At 37.7% G+C, this 18,443-nt stretch overlaps 1 protein-coding gene across 1 annotated transcript; it reads left to right on the top strand.

Annotated features, from left to right (window-relative positions):
• Positions 1-14,255: 14,255 nt before the first annotated feature.
• LOC146004809 (uncharacterized) lies at positions 14,256-16,154 on the top strand. Its single transcript, XM_083143836.1, has one exon. The coding sequence runs from the start codon at positions 14,256-14,258 to the stop codon at positions 16,152-16,154; it is 1,899 nt and encodes a 632-aa protein (XP_082999962.1).
• Positions 16,155-18,443: the final 2,289 nt, after the last annotated feature.

Below are 18,443 nucleotides of genomic sequence, written 5' to 3' on the forward strand. Positions count from 1 at the left end.
TGTAGCATGAGTGGTGTTACTGTACCAATGGCAACTGTAATCCTTTCACGAAGCTGTTCCATAGATGCACTTTGGTTGAATAACCACATCCTTGATATACCCCCACAGTATTGGTTGCTACCTTGAGATTTAATGACAATTTATTACTTCGAATTCCTTCACCACCTTCAATAAAAAAAAACCAAAAAAATTCGCCTTCCTTTCTTGTAACTATTTCAAATTTTCTCAGTTGTGCTACCATCTACCACCTGGCATACGGTACAAAATGGTATCTTATGTTCATTATAAACATTTCAATTTAGGGCATTCCAATCTGGAAAACCTGTATTTTGCCAATTTAGGAAGGGGGGAATGTTACAACTCTAAGTTCACACTTCCTGTCTGTCATTTTTTTAATATTTAAACATACCGAGCATTAGGATTTTCATGTGCTAGTGTGCCTGTGATTTTTACAATTAATCATTATGCTATGATTAAATAAAATATCCTTACTTTAGTAATACCAATAATCTGCCAGTCATATTCTCATTAGCATTTGTGTTTTTTTAAGTGGTCTCATTGTAAATATTATGTATTCATGAGTTCATAATTTTGTTTCATGTTTTATAACAACTAATATACTTAGTGACACACGCTCTCATGAATTGTCATTCCAACATTGACTTATAAAATTCTGTGTAATGGAGTTTATTATTATAATTTTTAGAAATCTCCGAACATGTGTGATTATATTGATTAAAAACTGTGAAACATCGGATTCAAACAATTTCGGAACTCAGAGTTAACATAATTCAGTTTGGAGGAATTTTATTCAAAATTCATTCAAAATTCATTCAGGCATTTCTTTTAAGGATGGCTACAGCTACAGCTACTCTTCCAAAATGTAGCTTCGCTGCAGCTACAGCTACATTTTCTAAAGAGTAGCTCGCTACGCTACTCCTATTCGCTACGTTTGAATAAAAAAAATTAAAACAACGGCTTGGATATTCCAAAGAAGACCCTAGTATGCTTGTTGTATTTACTGAAAATAGATTATATCTTATTTATAATCATGATTCCCGTCATTCGTTAATTTTTATAGCTGTGTTACTTCAGTTACCTATTTTTACTATAGTGTTTGAGAATAACGTACCTATGTAAGCGGCATATAAATTCAAATTTGATATATGAGTATTGGAATTATGATGATACCCAAATTAATGATTACAACTATACACAAATAAAATTTGGCAGAATTATTTACATTTATATATCAACATATTTTCGTTGAGAATAAATGTTGAGTTGAGTCACATAGTGGTTCGGAACAGTCTCGATTAGCTTATCTGTGTATAAAGTGGACTCAAAATGAAAACTAGGAAAGACGCCTGGAGAATGGGATCCTCCCACTCCTCCATCCCCCACACTACTCATCATCATCATTCATCATTCTTCCTCATTCTCACAATTAGCCAAAAGTGACAGAAAGCGACTCTAGATAAGAGCATTACTAAATAAAACATTCATTTAATTGTCATGATTAGCGAAAGTAACAGAAAAGCGAAACAGAAATACTATATTGAGGAATCTGATGTGTGAATCCGAGTGTTCTAAGAACATTGTAATATGAAAATTTGTGAACAAATATTGCGACGAAAATCATTGTAAATCCAGAAAGTGTATGTCTATCATTCTTCTAACAATAATTTCTTGCTGGTGAGATCCTATATCCTGACAAATGTCAATGCTGTTAATATGCTGAGCAATTGATTGCTGGCACTCTTGCTCTGTCACTGTAGTGCAAAATGGATTGCTTGTTTTGCGCTGCAAATTGTGTTTTACACAATAATTATTGACATTTTGCTGCCTCTTACAGTAGAGATATCCACACGATATGTTCCTAGGGTGGCGCAAATGAGTTTTTTTTTCAAGGGTGCCGCAAACGAGGCATTTCCCCAAAATAGAGATGCAGCTCAAAAAACGTAGCCGTTAGTCTCAATATATTCATATATATCAGAGTTATCTGGATATTAGAATTATTAAGATACTAATGAAATAAATTACGCGGATACCTATATTGTGATATCAAGATATTTATAATCTACATTATCCGTATTTTCATGTAATAAACTTTGTCTTTACGAACTTCCTGCAAACATAAGCGTTATTCTCGATTTCTTTTATACTGTTGCCACATTCAAAATTTACCTCAAAATGCTGAGAAGAAATGTAGTTGTAGCGAAATTTTCGCTACAACTACATGAATTTAGTAGCTTTGCTACAGCTACAGGTACAATTTTCAAAATGTAGTTCCGCTACAGCTGCCGCTACAAATTTTGTAGCTAGCTACAGTAGGACCGCTACAAGTAGCGCGCTACTTTCGACCACTGTAGATATATCATTGTTCTTTTTATAGCAAGTACAAAGTTAAATGGAATTGTGACATTGGTGACAACCGTGAGCCTGAACGGGGCATCTTAGATACTATGTGCTCTGAAATAAATAAACTTACAGGAACTCTTTTTCGAACAACTAGCTCAATTTTCCCAAAACATACGACTAGGTCGACGTCCTTGGTCCTTTTAGTATCACAGATTGAGTCCCGTAAACAGAATAGACGTATCTCGGAGGCCTGGGTTTGAACTGCGTGGTTGCATAAAAATTCATTTTTAGTGTTCGTAACGTGGAAACAAGATATCAGACAGAAAAATCGTTAACAAGAAAAGATGGCTGCTTTAACGACCTTCATACTATACATAAAAGTTTGTGCGGTGAGACGTTCCAGACTCATATGACATTGGAACTTGCCCTTTGAGACCGAAGCCAGAACGAGGTAGGCAATTTCAACTTGAGACCGAGAACAAGATGATGATTTTCAGTTTGAGACGAGACCGAGCCAATGCAAGAACTCGTCTTCTCTTGTCTCGATACATTCACAGTCACCTGAAATGTGAGACCCCCTCCTCTCCCCTCAACCCTTTAGCTTCGACTCCGTGAACTTATAAGCCCTTAAGGGCACGAGGAACAGTTTCCATGTCCAGCTAGATGTGAGGACATGAAACATCTCCTTCCCCACCGACTTTACACCACGGCGAGCTGGAGAAAGATAAATCTGCGCGCTTTATGGTTGTAGGAGGTGGAGAAAATTTAGTATTTATGGAAATAGAAAATCAGATGAACGGAAAGAGAGGAGGTTGAAGATTTTGTTTGTGTTCAGAAAAGTCGAAACTTCCACTTGATTAGCCGTAACTTGAAGTTGAAGTTGTTTGTCCATAATTAATACGTATTCATCATTTTTTTCAGATCGTATGCAGCCTAACAATAAACTTTAAAAAACCGCTTCCACTTTCGACATGGGGAGAGATTCATACACTCTTGAACCAAGGTTTTTTTTCATTAGCGGTGCCCATTCTGACGATATTGAAATCAATTCATACCAATGTATTGAATATCTCCTCTTTCTCTCTGCCTAACTAATCACTTTAATACATTCTGCACGCCAAGGCATTGTGAATATGTTAAAACAAGTCTAATAACACAAATTACCAGGGCATTTAAAAGAGCCACGAATCCATTAATGTTACTTAGAGCTTTCAAACCTTTATGAACCTCGATTGTTATACACAAAGTGATTTTCTAAAGCAAAAATTAATGTTAGAAAACGCAATTTGCGACGTCAGAAACGTAAAAGCAATGCCATTTATAATTCTCACATTTGTTGGGCATAACAAAAGTGCTTAGTCAACTACAGTGTACACGTGAGTTGTTACTAATGTATATATTCTCTTTGATAATATTATCTCATGGTTAGAACGAACCCAGCAGTATATATATATATATATGTATGTGTGTGTGTGTGTGTGTGTGTGTGTGTGTGTGTGTGTGTGTGTGTGACAAATGACCCAAATTAGCCATTTAAATGATTTCAATAAACTCGGTGAGACAAACTGAAAATTTAAAATGAGATTCGAAGATTTTGTTTAATTTTAGTTTAATACGAATAAGGTATGTGCTTTCTTGTTGGTACAGTAAAACCTCGTTAATCCGGACTAATGGGGGAATAAGTTGACCGGTTTAACGAAAGTCCGGATTAACTAAAATAACCTAAAAGAACAGTAGAAAGTGCATTAAAACTTCCATTTATAGCAACAAAACACGTTTATTATGGTGTATTTATAGGGCATAGTCTTAATTACACTATACAGTATACAGTAAAATGTAAAGCAATACGACAATGTAGTGCTTCTAGCCACATTTAGAACCTTGCATTTTGCTTTTTTTTTTGTTTGTTTGGGTCTTTTGCCTGTCCGGATTAACGAGGTTTTACTGTATATTCTAACGATCTGGACTCACCGTTACTCGTATTACTCGAAGGTAGCTTTCAGACCAAAGCAACAAGCATTGGAAGGGAAATCTATATAATCAATGCAATCTTTCGAAACGAGAGACACGACAAGCTGTATGGTCGCTTGCGTGTCGCTCGGACTGGACCGTTGTCTCAATGGTGTGCCTCGTGTCGTCTCGGTTTTGCTGTTCACGCATGCGCGGAGTACGCTTGTGTCCGTGTCGCTTGTCAGTTAGGTGTGAACCCTCGTCCTTGCTTGTCGCCTGTCGTTTCGGTTTGAAATCTGTATAAGAAAGCTTTGAGACCGAAGCAACAGAACGATTTCACACCGCAGCGACATGAGTCTCTTCTGTCTAAAGCAACACATCAATTCGAGGCCACACGATGCACAGTATTGAGAAAACGGCCCAGTCCGAGCGACATGTGCAACTTGTGTTGTTTCGGTTCGGGCAGTTGTACTTAATTCTAAAGGTTGGTTTCCAAGAGATACGTGTCGCTTTCCGCTCGGTCTGAAAGCTCCCTAAGGGAACATGAATGTAAAACTCGCTGTTGAAGTTAGTACTTGTCTTCGATTAATATTTCAGTGTGAATTTCTGGGGTGACTCCGTAAACACACGATGGTCAACCTCCCTTCGAGGTAGGACATCTCGGACTGCAATTTGCAGACTAACGAGGCTCTGCCGTCTGAACTAATAGCCAGTAGAATCCTCTGTCGTCCACATGATTTTAGCACCATTCATCGTCATCGTAGCGATTAGCAAAAGGTGTCAGAGGAGTAGGCTGACCATAATATTTTGACCCCAACACGGGACATCCCAAAGAGACCAGTTTAAACTCCCTCCTGATAAATTGAATAGGCCTAATTATAAAATTATTGATATTATTACCATATTATCATTATTATTGATTTATTTAAGTATGTATCTTATAAATAGTAATCATAAACAATAAATTAAATATCATCTCCCGTAGTAAAAAGGTATTAATGATTATAATCTCGATCTGATCCCTACTGAGCAATCTTTGAGGTTTGTCCTATGCTTAAGTTGATGAATGCCATAAGTATCTGTCCTTTCAGTTTGTGTCAAAATGCAGGAATATATTTTTTATTGTATTGAAACTACATGTACAAGATTATGCACTGTTCTGCAAATATTATTAGCGCACACACTCAAAACGGTATAACCCACGACGCGAGCTAACTTAAACAATAAACTGCTGTCTGTTCGAACATTTTCGATGGCAATTGAATATTTTCATTACAGGGTGATTATAAAGTCCCATGATAATTTTGGGAATTCGGCGACTAATGACAAAATAAATGGTACTACAGTACAGAAGAGACACCAAAACACAAAATTAACGCTTTCCACATGACCTCTACAAAAGTAACACCTTCCCACATGACCTCCACAAAAGTAATACTTTTACACATGACCTGCGAAGTGGGGCGGTGCACCGTCTTGTTGGAAGACCACTGTACCAAGGATACCATCATCCAACAACTGCGGATCTAGGAACAGTTGCAACATGTCGATTTAAGTGCCTCCATTGATTGTTTGATCCACAAACATGAATGGCCCATAGACCTTTTGTTTGGTCATGCCGGACCAGACATTCACTTTCGGAGTGTCTCTTTGTCATTCGATGGTATCATTGGGCGGCTCACCATTATGACGGTACACATGTCCACAGACGTAGAATGTAGCCTCGTCGCTGAAAAGAATGTTGTCCATTAACTACCCCTGATGTGCATCCTCACAGAGATCGAAGATGTGGAAAAGTGTTACTTTTGTGGAGGTCATGTGGAAAGCGTTCATTTTGTGTTTTGATGTATCTTCTGTACTGTGGTACCATTTAGTTTGTTATTAGTGGCCGATTTCCCAAAAATGTCATGGGACTTTATAATCACCCTGTATTATTATTAAATGATTATTATAAAGTGCTCGAAACGCAGTCCAGCTGGTTTGCCACAGTACAGCAATGATGAAAGTTTAAAAATTCCATCACCATTTCTTTAAAGCTAGATATATATATGTCTCTCAAATGTAAGACAGAACCACACGGAACTGGATATCCAGTTAGTTGGCCCTGAACTGGCTACCTGCCCGGATGTGATGGCTGCCTGGCTGGCTACTTGACTGGTTTGGAGGAATAGGACATGCTCTAAATGCTACTGGCTTTCGTCGACTGGATTTTGTGGAACAGCCCATCAGAGCAAACTTTGGCCATGTGAAGATAATCTGTGAGTTTGCAAAGGGGAGTTTTTTGTCTGTGGTTCCCAAGTGTTGGCTATTTTTTTACCTTCACGATAAAAAAAGCAACGAGATGACGTGCAGTGCATTCGTGTTCAGTTCATTAATATTTAGGTATTTATGCAAAGCGATGAGATGTGTACGTGAAAAATAAAGTTAGCCGAAAATGAAAATCCTTATTATTACAAGTGTATTAAATTAAATGTTTGATTTTTTACTCGTAAATAAATCCTGCGAATCTCATGTATGAATATTTAATATACATACCCGAGTTAATTATAGAGCTTGTTTGGTTCGCATTGGCTACTACCGGGTGTTTCAACAGAAACGCCCTGATTTCAAATGGCATTTTAAAATATTTATTAGAACTACACAAAAAAACATTACATAATCTGATAGAGAAAACCCAAAAGTTTAATGAAAAACATGTTCGAAATGTCCACCTTGACGATTTATCACTTCTCTCACCCGGTTGCACATGTTGTCAAATACCTGACAAAGGGTAGCACGACTAACTTGTGCAGTGCACTGTTCGATGTTTGCTTTCAAGTCATCTAGTGATCGCGATCCTCATTTGAAAACTTCCTGCATTAGGAAACCCCACAAGATAGTCCGGATTCTGCAGACAAACATCGCAATGATTTTTTTGTCTAACTGTTCAAAACAGATCGTCGCACTGCATCAATACGCTCGCCTGTTCGCACTGTTGGTTTGGGTCCTCTTTTTTGCTGTTCTGTAACATTCCCAGTCTTGTTGAATTGATCAACATATCACCAAATAGACTTACGTTAGTTGATGGTGCCCATGGACACGTATTCCCCAGCAGGAACCGTCGTTGGACAGAAACAAGAGAGCGTGACTCAATAAACCGGGTCACCAACTTAATCTTATGCTGCAGTGAAAGTCTCCTGTCCTACATTACTGTACTACTGTACTACAAACACCTGAATAACACCGATAAAAATAAATTAAATTAAATTTTAGACTTTTGTCAATCATAACATACTAAATATTTATTTAGGGTAATTGATATCACGACGTTTCTGTTGAAACACCCGGTATTTAGATTTTTTCGAGCCATTCTCTAGTCAACACTTTTAAAATTAATTTTCAATAAAAGCACAAAACAGTAATTCTCCTACAACATTCTTAAAATTCTCGTCCATCTTTACACTACAGATTGTCTGCTCTGCGCAATATCTTATGGGAACAAAAGTCTATGGACAAGTACGCGGTAACAAATATCGTGCGAGGCGAAAACTAGCCAATGAGTAGCCAGTCCAGCGCCAACTAGGGCATTCATACTGGATATCCAGATCCGCGTGATTTAGGCTTTAGACTTGTTATTAAGTTAACTCCTAAACGATTGTAAAACGGGACAAATAGCGGTATTTTAATAATATCGACGGGACAACCGGAACATACCTCTGAAGCGGGACTGTCCCGATCAAAACGAGACGTATGGTCAGTGTACAGAAGAACGAAGTAAATTCAAGTAAAAATGCACTATTCAATAAAACTATACTTCCAGTTAAAATGTTATTAATACCGTGTTCAGTACACTCGTTCATTTTGCAGACTAACGAAACTCCGGCGTCTGAACTCACGTTCAGTGTAATAATCTATGGGGCTGGTGTCTGTTGTCCGTATATGTTTATCCATATCTTCTTTTCACCATTCATATCCATCGTAGCTATTAGCCAAAAGTGGTAGAAAAGTGACCTACAATAAACTAATTGAATGATTTGATTGAAATAAAATTGTTTTGTGTGTGTCGGCACATCAGGCCATTTTGCACCCTTTAATGAATACGGGGAAGATCCCCTTATCTAAAACCCTTACCTCAAATTAAAAGGAGGTGTAAAAAACATTTCAAGAAAGTTAAAACAATGCAGGTTGTGAATGAAGCTGCATTTAATAAACACAGTGGAAAAAACCTGCTCTTCTCAAAAACAAAAAAAAACATGGATGACAAGTCCTTGGGAAGGTTAAAACTCTGTCTGAGGTTGTTAAAATCGGCACATTCAAGAAGAATGTGTCGTACACTTAAAACAACGACACAACGGAGGATCCAGTCCTTGCAGCAAATGGCGATGCGTTAGACGGCTATGTCCAATTCGGAGCCGCGTTAGGGTCACTTCTTCTAGGCGCGAGGGACGAGACGAGGAACAGCAAGCACCAGTGACTGGCTTGATAGTACGAAGCTTGTTCTCCCTTGTCTCATCCCACTCGTTTTGCCCTGTTTCAAGAATCTAACAATGAAACACATTCTGAAGGTCCCTAGCTGGCAGAAGGTGGAAAAGAACGTCGCCATCTGGATCAGAAGACTTAGCGGCAGCATCGGCTGCTTCGTTCTCCTTGATGCCCACGTGACTAGGGACCCAACAGAAGCGAACTTTGGCTCTAGCACACAAGAACAATAGCCGTCGGAAGACATGCTGCAATTGTCTAATCCCAGACTCTGTAGCACACTGGTGGAATCTGTGCATACAAGGACTTTCTGCAGGGAGTGAATATCAGCGATGTGCAATGTCTTGAGGACTGCATACAGTTCTGCCGTGTAGATTGAACAGGCAAGGTGTAGGGCGAAACTGTAGCTTCCAGAGTCCACAACAAAGACACATCCCACTGATTCTGCAGATTTGGACCCATCCGTGTAAAACACATTTAAATTCGGGTGCTGAGTTCGAAGCTCCAATATCTCATATTTTACCATTGGTGTTTCTGCCTTTGGGAGGGCAGTAAGAGACGAGTCGATAGAAGGTGCAGGAAACTCCCAAGTTGGACTAATTGAATCAAATCGATCGCTCGATAGACTCGTTCGTAGTTCGTGAATCTTCTCCACTCGCATCGCGTGTATTGTGCAGTACAACTCCCATCTCTTCCACGCCAAGATAATTTACCATAGTCATTATTATTAAACCTGTGTGGTGGCCAATCGTTCCGAAAAAAATCGATACCGTATTAGTTAACTTATGGAAGAATAATAAGGCTTTTCCTCGATTGCATATACATTGTATTTCATGAAAATTAACGGTAGAATCGTAAATTAGAACATGTACATTCACCATTATCCCTGGGGGTTTACGGGTGAACATTTTCGTCACGAAAATGTGTGATAGTAAGCGTATTATTATCTCTGTTAGTTTTGTAAAGTCAACACTCGTCTTGTTTGTCACTGTGTCGCCATGCAGTAGGGAACGGTGCTCGATACTCGATGGAGGCACAGAGTGGTTCGGAACAACTTTATACTGCAGGTCCAGTCCTGATTAGCCTTACTGTGCATAAAGTGGACTTAAAAACAAACCAGTAAAAATAGGAAGCAGTGTTGACTTATTTTTTAAAGGTATTTGTAATTTTACTCTCTGTAAATTTTTGTTCATATTACGTCATTTTCCTACCTCTTCATGTTCATGTGGATACATGTGGATAAACAATATACTGATGAAATAGAAACTATGGAACATGCCACGAAATACAGCGTAAATTGATACCCTTGTATGTTGATTTGTACCTTCTGCAAGTATGCTGCATAAAGAAACAAACTGCCGGAGTACTAATCGAGGCGAATGGTTTCGTAGCATGATATCGCGACCACTCCTCACAGAGGTAGCCCAAGATGTTGCTCCTTTAAGGAACTGAATATGTTCAGCAAAATTCACACGCAGATAAAATGGCTCGTTTTGTATCTTAAATTCGAAGAGAAGGCCGAACCACATTGATACAATCTCTAGCTCTGCAATGCAAAAGCAATGTTGGCTTCGCCAGTATGGGATATCAAGCATTCCATGTGCATTTGGAATTATTAATACAAACATTAGTTTCATGTCTTTTAAATAACATATTGTATCGAACCTATAACTTTTTATAGTAGAAGTGGGATTTTATATATTGGTGTCTCCACTTAATTTAGTTTCATTAGCATACGAAAGCTAAATTAATTCTAATTTCGTTCTTATTTTCTCATTGGTTGTTTCTATATCTTTAGCACTAAAGTATCTTACTTCATTTCTGAAACAAACCTTAGTTTGAAGAATTTTTTATATGAAAATTTTCATAGGCCTTGCATTGTCCCATACTCCTAGACAAAGTTAATAATGTGTGCGTGTCACACCCTTCACAAAATTTGTCACACCCGCCACAGGCAAAAAATGTTTATTAAAAAAGGAATGTAGTAATATTTTTAGAAACTAAAGGCATTTAAATGTCGAGTAAAGTTTGGTTTCTGAAAATAAAATAAAATTGTTTCAGTATACTCATAGGTTTCACTGAGTTTTGTGAAATAATGAAGAAGATACTAAAGTTAAGTCTCAGAAGTATCGCACCCGTCACAATTACAGTATTTTGTGTAGCTAAAAGTTGAGACGGGGAGGAATGTTCGGAAAGTAAATAACAACTTTCATCAAGAAAAATGAAATTATATTAATTGATAGAGTTTCATATTTGAAGGTGCTAATATTCTCCTTTGTAGCCGCTCAGTCGTGATTCATTCATTCTTAGTTTTCGACTTTTAACCACTGTGTTAATTTTTTTAAAAAATCCACATCATGTGTCCAGGGATTGCAATGTGATTTAGTAGATTACACACTACCCTGAAGGAGGAAGCAGAATCAGCCTCCGAAACGTTGGTAATTCTTTAAAATTAACACAGTGGTTAGAAGTCCAAAACTAAGAATAAAAATATTCTGTAAATAAATTTATTTATAGACGATTATTTGTATTATATCGAAAGGGTGTCGTGCGATGAGCACACGTACAGTCACGGACACTGCTGGGTTGTAACGATTCCACTGAAAGTCAATGCATTCATTACAATCCAGAACTGTCCGTGACTGTACATCGAGCGCACAAAGGAAATTTCGTACATCGAGCGCACACTTCCTGAATGACCTTTAAACGACCGTACGTCTATCTTTATGATTAAATGTCAACCTTTCGTCACACTTTTTTCCAGACGTGGAACTGGACAATGTGTAATCTAATACACAATTGTGGTTTAAAGGTTGTTGTCTTTTAGCAACGGCTTCGACAGTCAATTCAGCAGTCATCTTCGTCAAAACTTTTCAGTCGGCAATAGCCTCGTCACATTAGGTTAGTGGCTTTCAATCCAACTTGGTCACGTACGGTAGAATTCTCAGGCAGCGAAGCAAGTTGTCGGTTTCAGCATAATTGTCTAGAATGGCTTGTATGCGTCTGTCCGTTTCAATGTACTTGCGTCTCCTGTTCCTGCTTTGGATTCCCACGTCTTGAGTCATTATTCTGCTTCTTATCTCTTCCTTCTTCTTTCATTTTCTGGTGGAGTACGTAAACGTTCGGATTTGGTGCTCCAACGATCCTGTTAAAGTTTTCGTTCCATCCTTCAATCGGATTATTTGTCCGGTGTCTTTGGCCAGAAACATTTTTTGCCCGGATTTTGCATAGTTCCCAGTGCTTTCCTGCGTTCCTGGCACAGATTGTTTTTCACGTTCTCGTATCTAGGAACTTCGGTCACCAAATCGTATCTCCGGTTGAACAGTTTACCAAACTCTTGCGTTGACTAGCGTGGAAAGGTCATCTCTGCCTCTTTTCCTGCACTTATACTTGGCTTTTTCTACTTCCAACTCAACAACGTTTGGCCCACATTTAGTCTATGGGCCAAGTGCCAAAAATCAAGAATTCGGTATAATTTGGGGATATTAATTTTCCTCTATGCCACAGTTATATGGCTGTGTAAGAATACCAAAAAACCATGCTTGCCATCTGAAAGTGGTAGCTAATAGAAATGGCGGCTAATCCAAGATGGTGGATATTGACATTTGAAAAAATTACTATATCTCTGAAACCAACTACTCGATCTCAACGAACTTTTTTTAAATGAAAGCTTAATATATGTTCTATATTTAATGTTATCTTTAGTTGTTCGATAGGAGCAACCGTTAAGTAGTTAATCACGGATTAGTAAAGAAAACGCATTTTATACTATTAATTTTATAACTATTACTAATTTATTAATAATCTAGGCATCTGAGAAGAAAATGTTCCAAACAAACATTGTAGCGTAAAAGCTTATCTTTAATTTGACATATTACGCTTGTTGGTTTTCACCTTAGAATTCATATAAAACAAATGAATTATGTAGTGTGTGCATCGAATTCTTCTAGCAGAATGTGTCCTTAATCCTATTTAATTACACGTATTGTAACTGGTATTGACTATTGAATAGCATATTTTTGATATATACATGCAATAACATATAATAATAATAATCATAATAATGATTAATAATAATGATAGTTGTTTTTGTTGTTGTAGTATTAACTAGCCATTAATTTTGTTTAATTGTTACCGATTTTCAAGGAAGAATGTTATTGATTGATTGAAATTAAAATTTTGTATGCGTCAGCACTTAGGCTATTTTCACCCGTCATATTTTATGAGGCCAAGCCTCTTACAATGTATAAAAAATCACCATGCGTGTGTCTAAAATCTCCTTACCCAGGGTAAAAACCGAGGCGGTACTGGAGCACTCAGCACATACTATATTCCTATGAGCAATACACAGGACACCATACATACAACCATACAAAGGCAGCCTCCCCGATGGCTTAGTGTAACGTCTTCGCCTTGTAATCAAGGGGACCCGGGTTCGATACCCTGTGGAGGCACAAAGTGGTTCGGATCCCACTTTAAACTGTAGGTCAACTCCGGATTTTCCTATCTGTCCATAAAGTGTACTTAGAAAGAAAATCTCAAATCAAACAACACTACAAAGGATTGTGCTGGCCGTAGGTTCACACGCCAGAGCCTCGTTGTTTTCCAAGACTGCAGTTGCTGAGGTGAAGTACGTGGAAATGAGGTTAACATTTGGGAGTGTTCAGAAGAACATCATAACATACGTGTTGGTGCAAGATTGGGTGTATGCTGGATGCTATTTAATTACCACACGTAGCTGCTTACCTCTTGCAAGTGAGCAGGTGCATTGTCTTGAAGATGATTCACAACTTTGAACATGTTTACCTTTGCGCCATTAGAAGGACTGTAGCTTTCTAGTTTTTAAACGCAGATTTGCATCATATTTCACACTATCATGTATCATCGATATATGGGAATAACTATTATTGAACCACAATATTTATTGAACCATAGTCGCATATATCATATAGGCTATGTATGTATGTATGTATGTATGAATGAATGTTCATGATAATGATGTTATTGTAGAGATATTCTTAATAGTAAATACGCCTTTGTATGTCTAGATAATATATACTGGTTACCACTAATATGTTATGGTCATTCCCAGATAGTACGTAAGCTTGTGGCAAACTTACGATAGCTTGTTTATAGCTTGTCAAAGTAAGTTTGATAAGGTAAGCTGTATACATGTTCTATGTAAGTGGTACTCGGCAGTAATGTTCACAAGCACATTTACTTTGAAGAAATGCTACTGTCGGAAACTTAAAACTAGTGAAAACAAGATTAATGCAGACTTGCATTGGTAAGTTTGCTGAAATTTCAGCTTATGGTATTTGGGTTCAATCCTGCAGCAAACTCACACCTTGTCATAGAGAGTTTTCTGGAAGCTTCTTCATTTCGCATTGCAAGCTTGCTTCAGGCTTGCAGTAAGTTTCTGTGCTATCTGGGTTATGTGGAGCTAATCGTACTAACTTTTTCTTACATTTTTACTATTCCAGGAAATGAATAATCCGTTTGTGAAGGCTCTCGCTATCTTCATATTGATCTCTTGTTTAACTCGCCTTTCAAAGTCAGTTCTGCGATACGCTCAGGACCAGAGAAGGGATCTCAAGAAACTGCTAGAGCTGCTTATCTTTGAAACGTTTGAGGAAACGAACTGCATACTTGTTTTTCAGGATTCACACTATGAATTGGGGGACTTTGAAATAAGATTTGGCACAAAGGCCCTTCTTCCTGTTATTTACATGACTATTGCAACAAAGGAAGCGTTCTTGTGGGGGATTAACGAAGGTTGTAATACTTTTGTTCTTCGAACCAGCAATATAACAGGAGCTTTTGCGTTCATTTACAATGCAACGTTAGAAGCGACAGTGAGGAACGAAAGAAACTTCATTGTCTTGTGTGAGAATGAAGAGGAGTATATAGATATCTTTCTCTACGATTGGATGTCAGTGTTTCCTCACGTTTATATTATTAGTGCTTCAGAAAAGTTCGATGTAAATAACTCTACAATATATAACATAATCACTCACGATGTAGGAGACCTTCTAAAACCGAAAACATTTCAAGTGACTGCCACGTGGGAATGTGGTGAAGTCCATGGATTTCAAGCAACAAAAAAGTTAGATTTTAATGGAGCATTGCTGAACATGATTTTCTTAACACACAAACCCGTTACCTTCGTTTCAGGCAGTGGTTTTGATGGCAGTGACTACAGAACAATGGTGGAGTTCTTGAGAAAATTCAATTTCAGCTGGAGTATTGCGTTCTTAAATTCCACTTGGGGACAACCAGACGACAACGACACGGTCCACTCTTTCTATGGGGAGTTGAAGTCCATGAGGCACCAAGTATCTGTACCCGCAGACTTCATCACCAAATCCAATATTGACTTCTTCGAAATTAGTTCTTTTGCGTATCGGTCCAGTCTCCTCTTCTTGACTCCTAAACCAAGTAGGGAGAGTTACCTCTGGTCGTTGGTTTCCCCCTTCAAAGTTTCTTCGTGGTTGTTTGTTGTTGGTTTTGTTCTATTTTCTTCCCTCTTACTCAGATTCTTTGCCAGTCTCGACCATAATTTTCACCCACATCACGTAGAAAAGTATCTGAAATATACTCACTGTGTTTTGGATTCCATCAGTATAGCAATAGGTATTTCCATAAGGAAAGCAAAACATGGAGTGACGAGACAATTAATAGTCTGGCTTTTTTGCACATCCACCCTGCTGATTACTGCATACACTTGCAATCTGACTTCATACCTGTCACGCCCATTCTATGGAACCCCAATCAACACTTTGCATGATCTTCTACATTCAGGACTAAGCTGGGGAACAGGGGACTTATTCATCCAAGAACTGATAAAAGAAGTCACCGAAAAACCACTGAGTGCAATAGCAAAAAGGTGCATCTTTCTAGAAGATGTTGACGAGCTCAACAGACGATCTAGCGAAGGTGGGTTGGCAATAGTCGGTGAGAAACTAGAATCCGGTCATCTGAGTTTTGTTGATACAATCCATGACAATACTCTGCGGAAAATGCGGATGATGAGGGAAGATGCATTGGGCTTTCAGAACGGATTTTTGTTTCCAAAAGGATCTCCACTTTTACGAATCTTCAATTTTTATGTTGATCGCGTAAGGGAAACAGGCATCATCAAAAAGTGGAACTATATACATCCCGATGGCACACATTACAAGCACTTTTTTGCACTGGACAATAAAGACGAAGTTGATAAAGTTAATCCTTTCTCGCTTACTGACATTGGTGCAGCTTTTGTGCTGGTATTTTTCGGTTTCTGTGTATCTTTGGCGGTTTTCTTTGCAGAAGTATTTCTATCCTTCAAGGTGAAAAAATGTTCAACAATGCAAAAAAGAATAGATGGAAGAAAACCTAGACTGTAGGTGAAAACACAAGGAAATTGTCGTCAGTCCCTTAGACTGTGGTTTACTAATTATAATGAACATATTCTGAAGATTTTATTAATGTAATGTTTTAATTCGCATCCTGAATTTTTCAAAGTTTTGAATTGTTTAGGGTAGAAGATTTATATTTCTCCAAATATTGGAAGGACTGTAGGTAGACGGGAAATGTATATGTAAGCTTACCTTTTCATTAAAGAGGATAACAAAATGACAGGTTTCAATAGCATACCTTACAAGAAAATAAGAGGACCATAATTACATCATTCAATAATATGAAATATAATGTCAAGTGAGGCAATATGCGACTCAAAGAATGGGATACGATGAGACAGTAATATACCATTCTCAAATTAAGCTTTGTAGGAGCAGTACATGACTAAGATACTTTTACTACAAAGTTTTTATGAAGACTCCTATGTGTTTGAACCAATAGAATGTTTATAAGGGCAATGAAATAGAGTAACGACGTTACCTTTGCAAGAATACTGAAGATGCAGTCTCAAAATTTTCCTAAAATATGAGACACTAAAGAACTGAAAAAATAAAACATATCTTTGATCGTTTCACTTGTTTTCCGAAATTTTGCTTTTCATTTTCAGATATTTGTTTCAGGATCCCGATTTATGGAAATCCTTACATAAAACTTTTTTTATGTAAGGAAGCCTATGGTTATTTTTAATTCAAAATTTGAAATGCTGTCGAAGTTGGGGGGGGGGGGGGGCTGAATTTTGCTTATAATAAAAGTTCCGATGTAAAGATATTACAGGAGTGTGAATTGTAAATAATGCATGAGGAAATATTGTACGTACAAGAAAATGGCGTGCTTATATTTTGTAGAATTCCCCGAAAAGATTCTGTAGAAGTAATTCCCTGCCTAAAGCTGGCTGTGCCTTCTTAAGCTATGTCCGAAATGTACAAAAAAACGCTTGAAGTATGGTCTTGTTAGAAGTAACGTCAGCTAGTGTAGTTCAAAGGGGCCAATGAAACGAGCAATTTAGCCCATAGTACAAAGTAAATGACAATGCACACTTGTTGGCTTCTTGATTAGTTGATTGATTGAGTTGGCCTTTAAGTCCACTTTATGCACAGTAAGTATAATCGGGACTGTACCTACGGTTTAAAGTGGAATCCGAACCACTAAGTGCCTCCACCGGGAATCAAGGACAGGACCCTACCGTTGCCACATCGGGAGGCCTTTGCTAGCTTGTTGTTCATTTGCTTGAAATCATGGAACTCGAAAGACAGCTGGGTGTTGGTTGTGGTTCTGTTGTGCGGAAACTTTATAAAATGCCATGTGATTTCTATGTTGTAAATAAGTGTTTATAACGCGGGAAAATCAATATGTTCTTACTTAGTCCCAGTGAGTTTGCTTTCCCCATGACACTGAGTGGCGCCTCCCAGCAGACAATTCCAGAACTACTTGCAGACATTAATTCATAGTGCATAAGGTTTGCTGCCCGAGTTCAATATCTGCGTATAATATGTTTATCTGTGCCGTAACTGGTTGAATGATTGCCCACATCTGTTGAGGGCATGTGTGAATGAGGCCGGCAGTTGGTAGGTAGTAGCCTTGGCTAATTGATTGCATTTACTTTACTGATTCTGGTCAATGGTTTATTTACAGTTTGGCCTTTTGCATGGTCCACAACAATGCCATGCAACAGTGTTGCAAAGTCTAGTTTGTAGAAAATCCAAGTTTTATTTCTTTCTTTCCTTTTTTTATTAGTATTGTGTGAAGTACTGTATTTTGTGATAATATAGGTATTTTAATATTCCAATTTAACTTTTGAATATTTTGAAACAAAACTGGTAAATTGGTGTTTATAATCGGAATGGAATACTAATTCACTAAATTAGTCAATATTTTTTAGCAACTTCTGTTACAAATTTTAAAGCTTTGGTATTGGTAAGAGTATCAACATAGGTATGGTTATACTAACTAAGTAGTATTGGCTAAGCTCTAAATTTCGTGAAAAATAATAATACCAATTAAATTTTATTGTAGAAACCGTTATTATTTACCGTAAATTTATCCCTGAAAACCTGAAATTTTACTTGAATTTCTTCAAGGTTTTGGAGTAGTTATATTTGCACTACATATGTAGTCAGGCAAGTTGGAAATATGTTCATTTTGTTTTCTTATATGTAGTATACTAGTAAGGGTTGGGACTAACTACTATTATCCGTTTGTGTTCCAAAACTACTGTGCAGAAAACTCCTCCTCTGTTCATAAAATGCGTCACTACTATATTCCAGAAGTCAAAACAC

This window comes from Lepisma saccharinum, chromosome 22 (genome assembly GCF_977018435.1).
Source record: "Lepisma saccharinum chromosome 22, izLepSacc3.1, whole genome shotgun sequence".
Lineage (NCBI taxonomy): Eukaryota > Metazoa > Arthropoda > Insecta > Zygentoma > Lepismatidae > Lepisma > Lepisma saccharinum.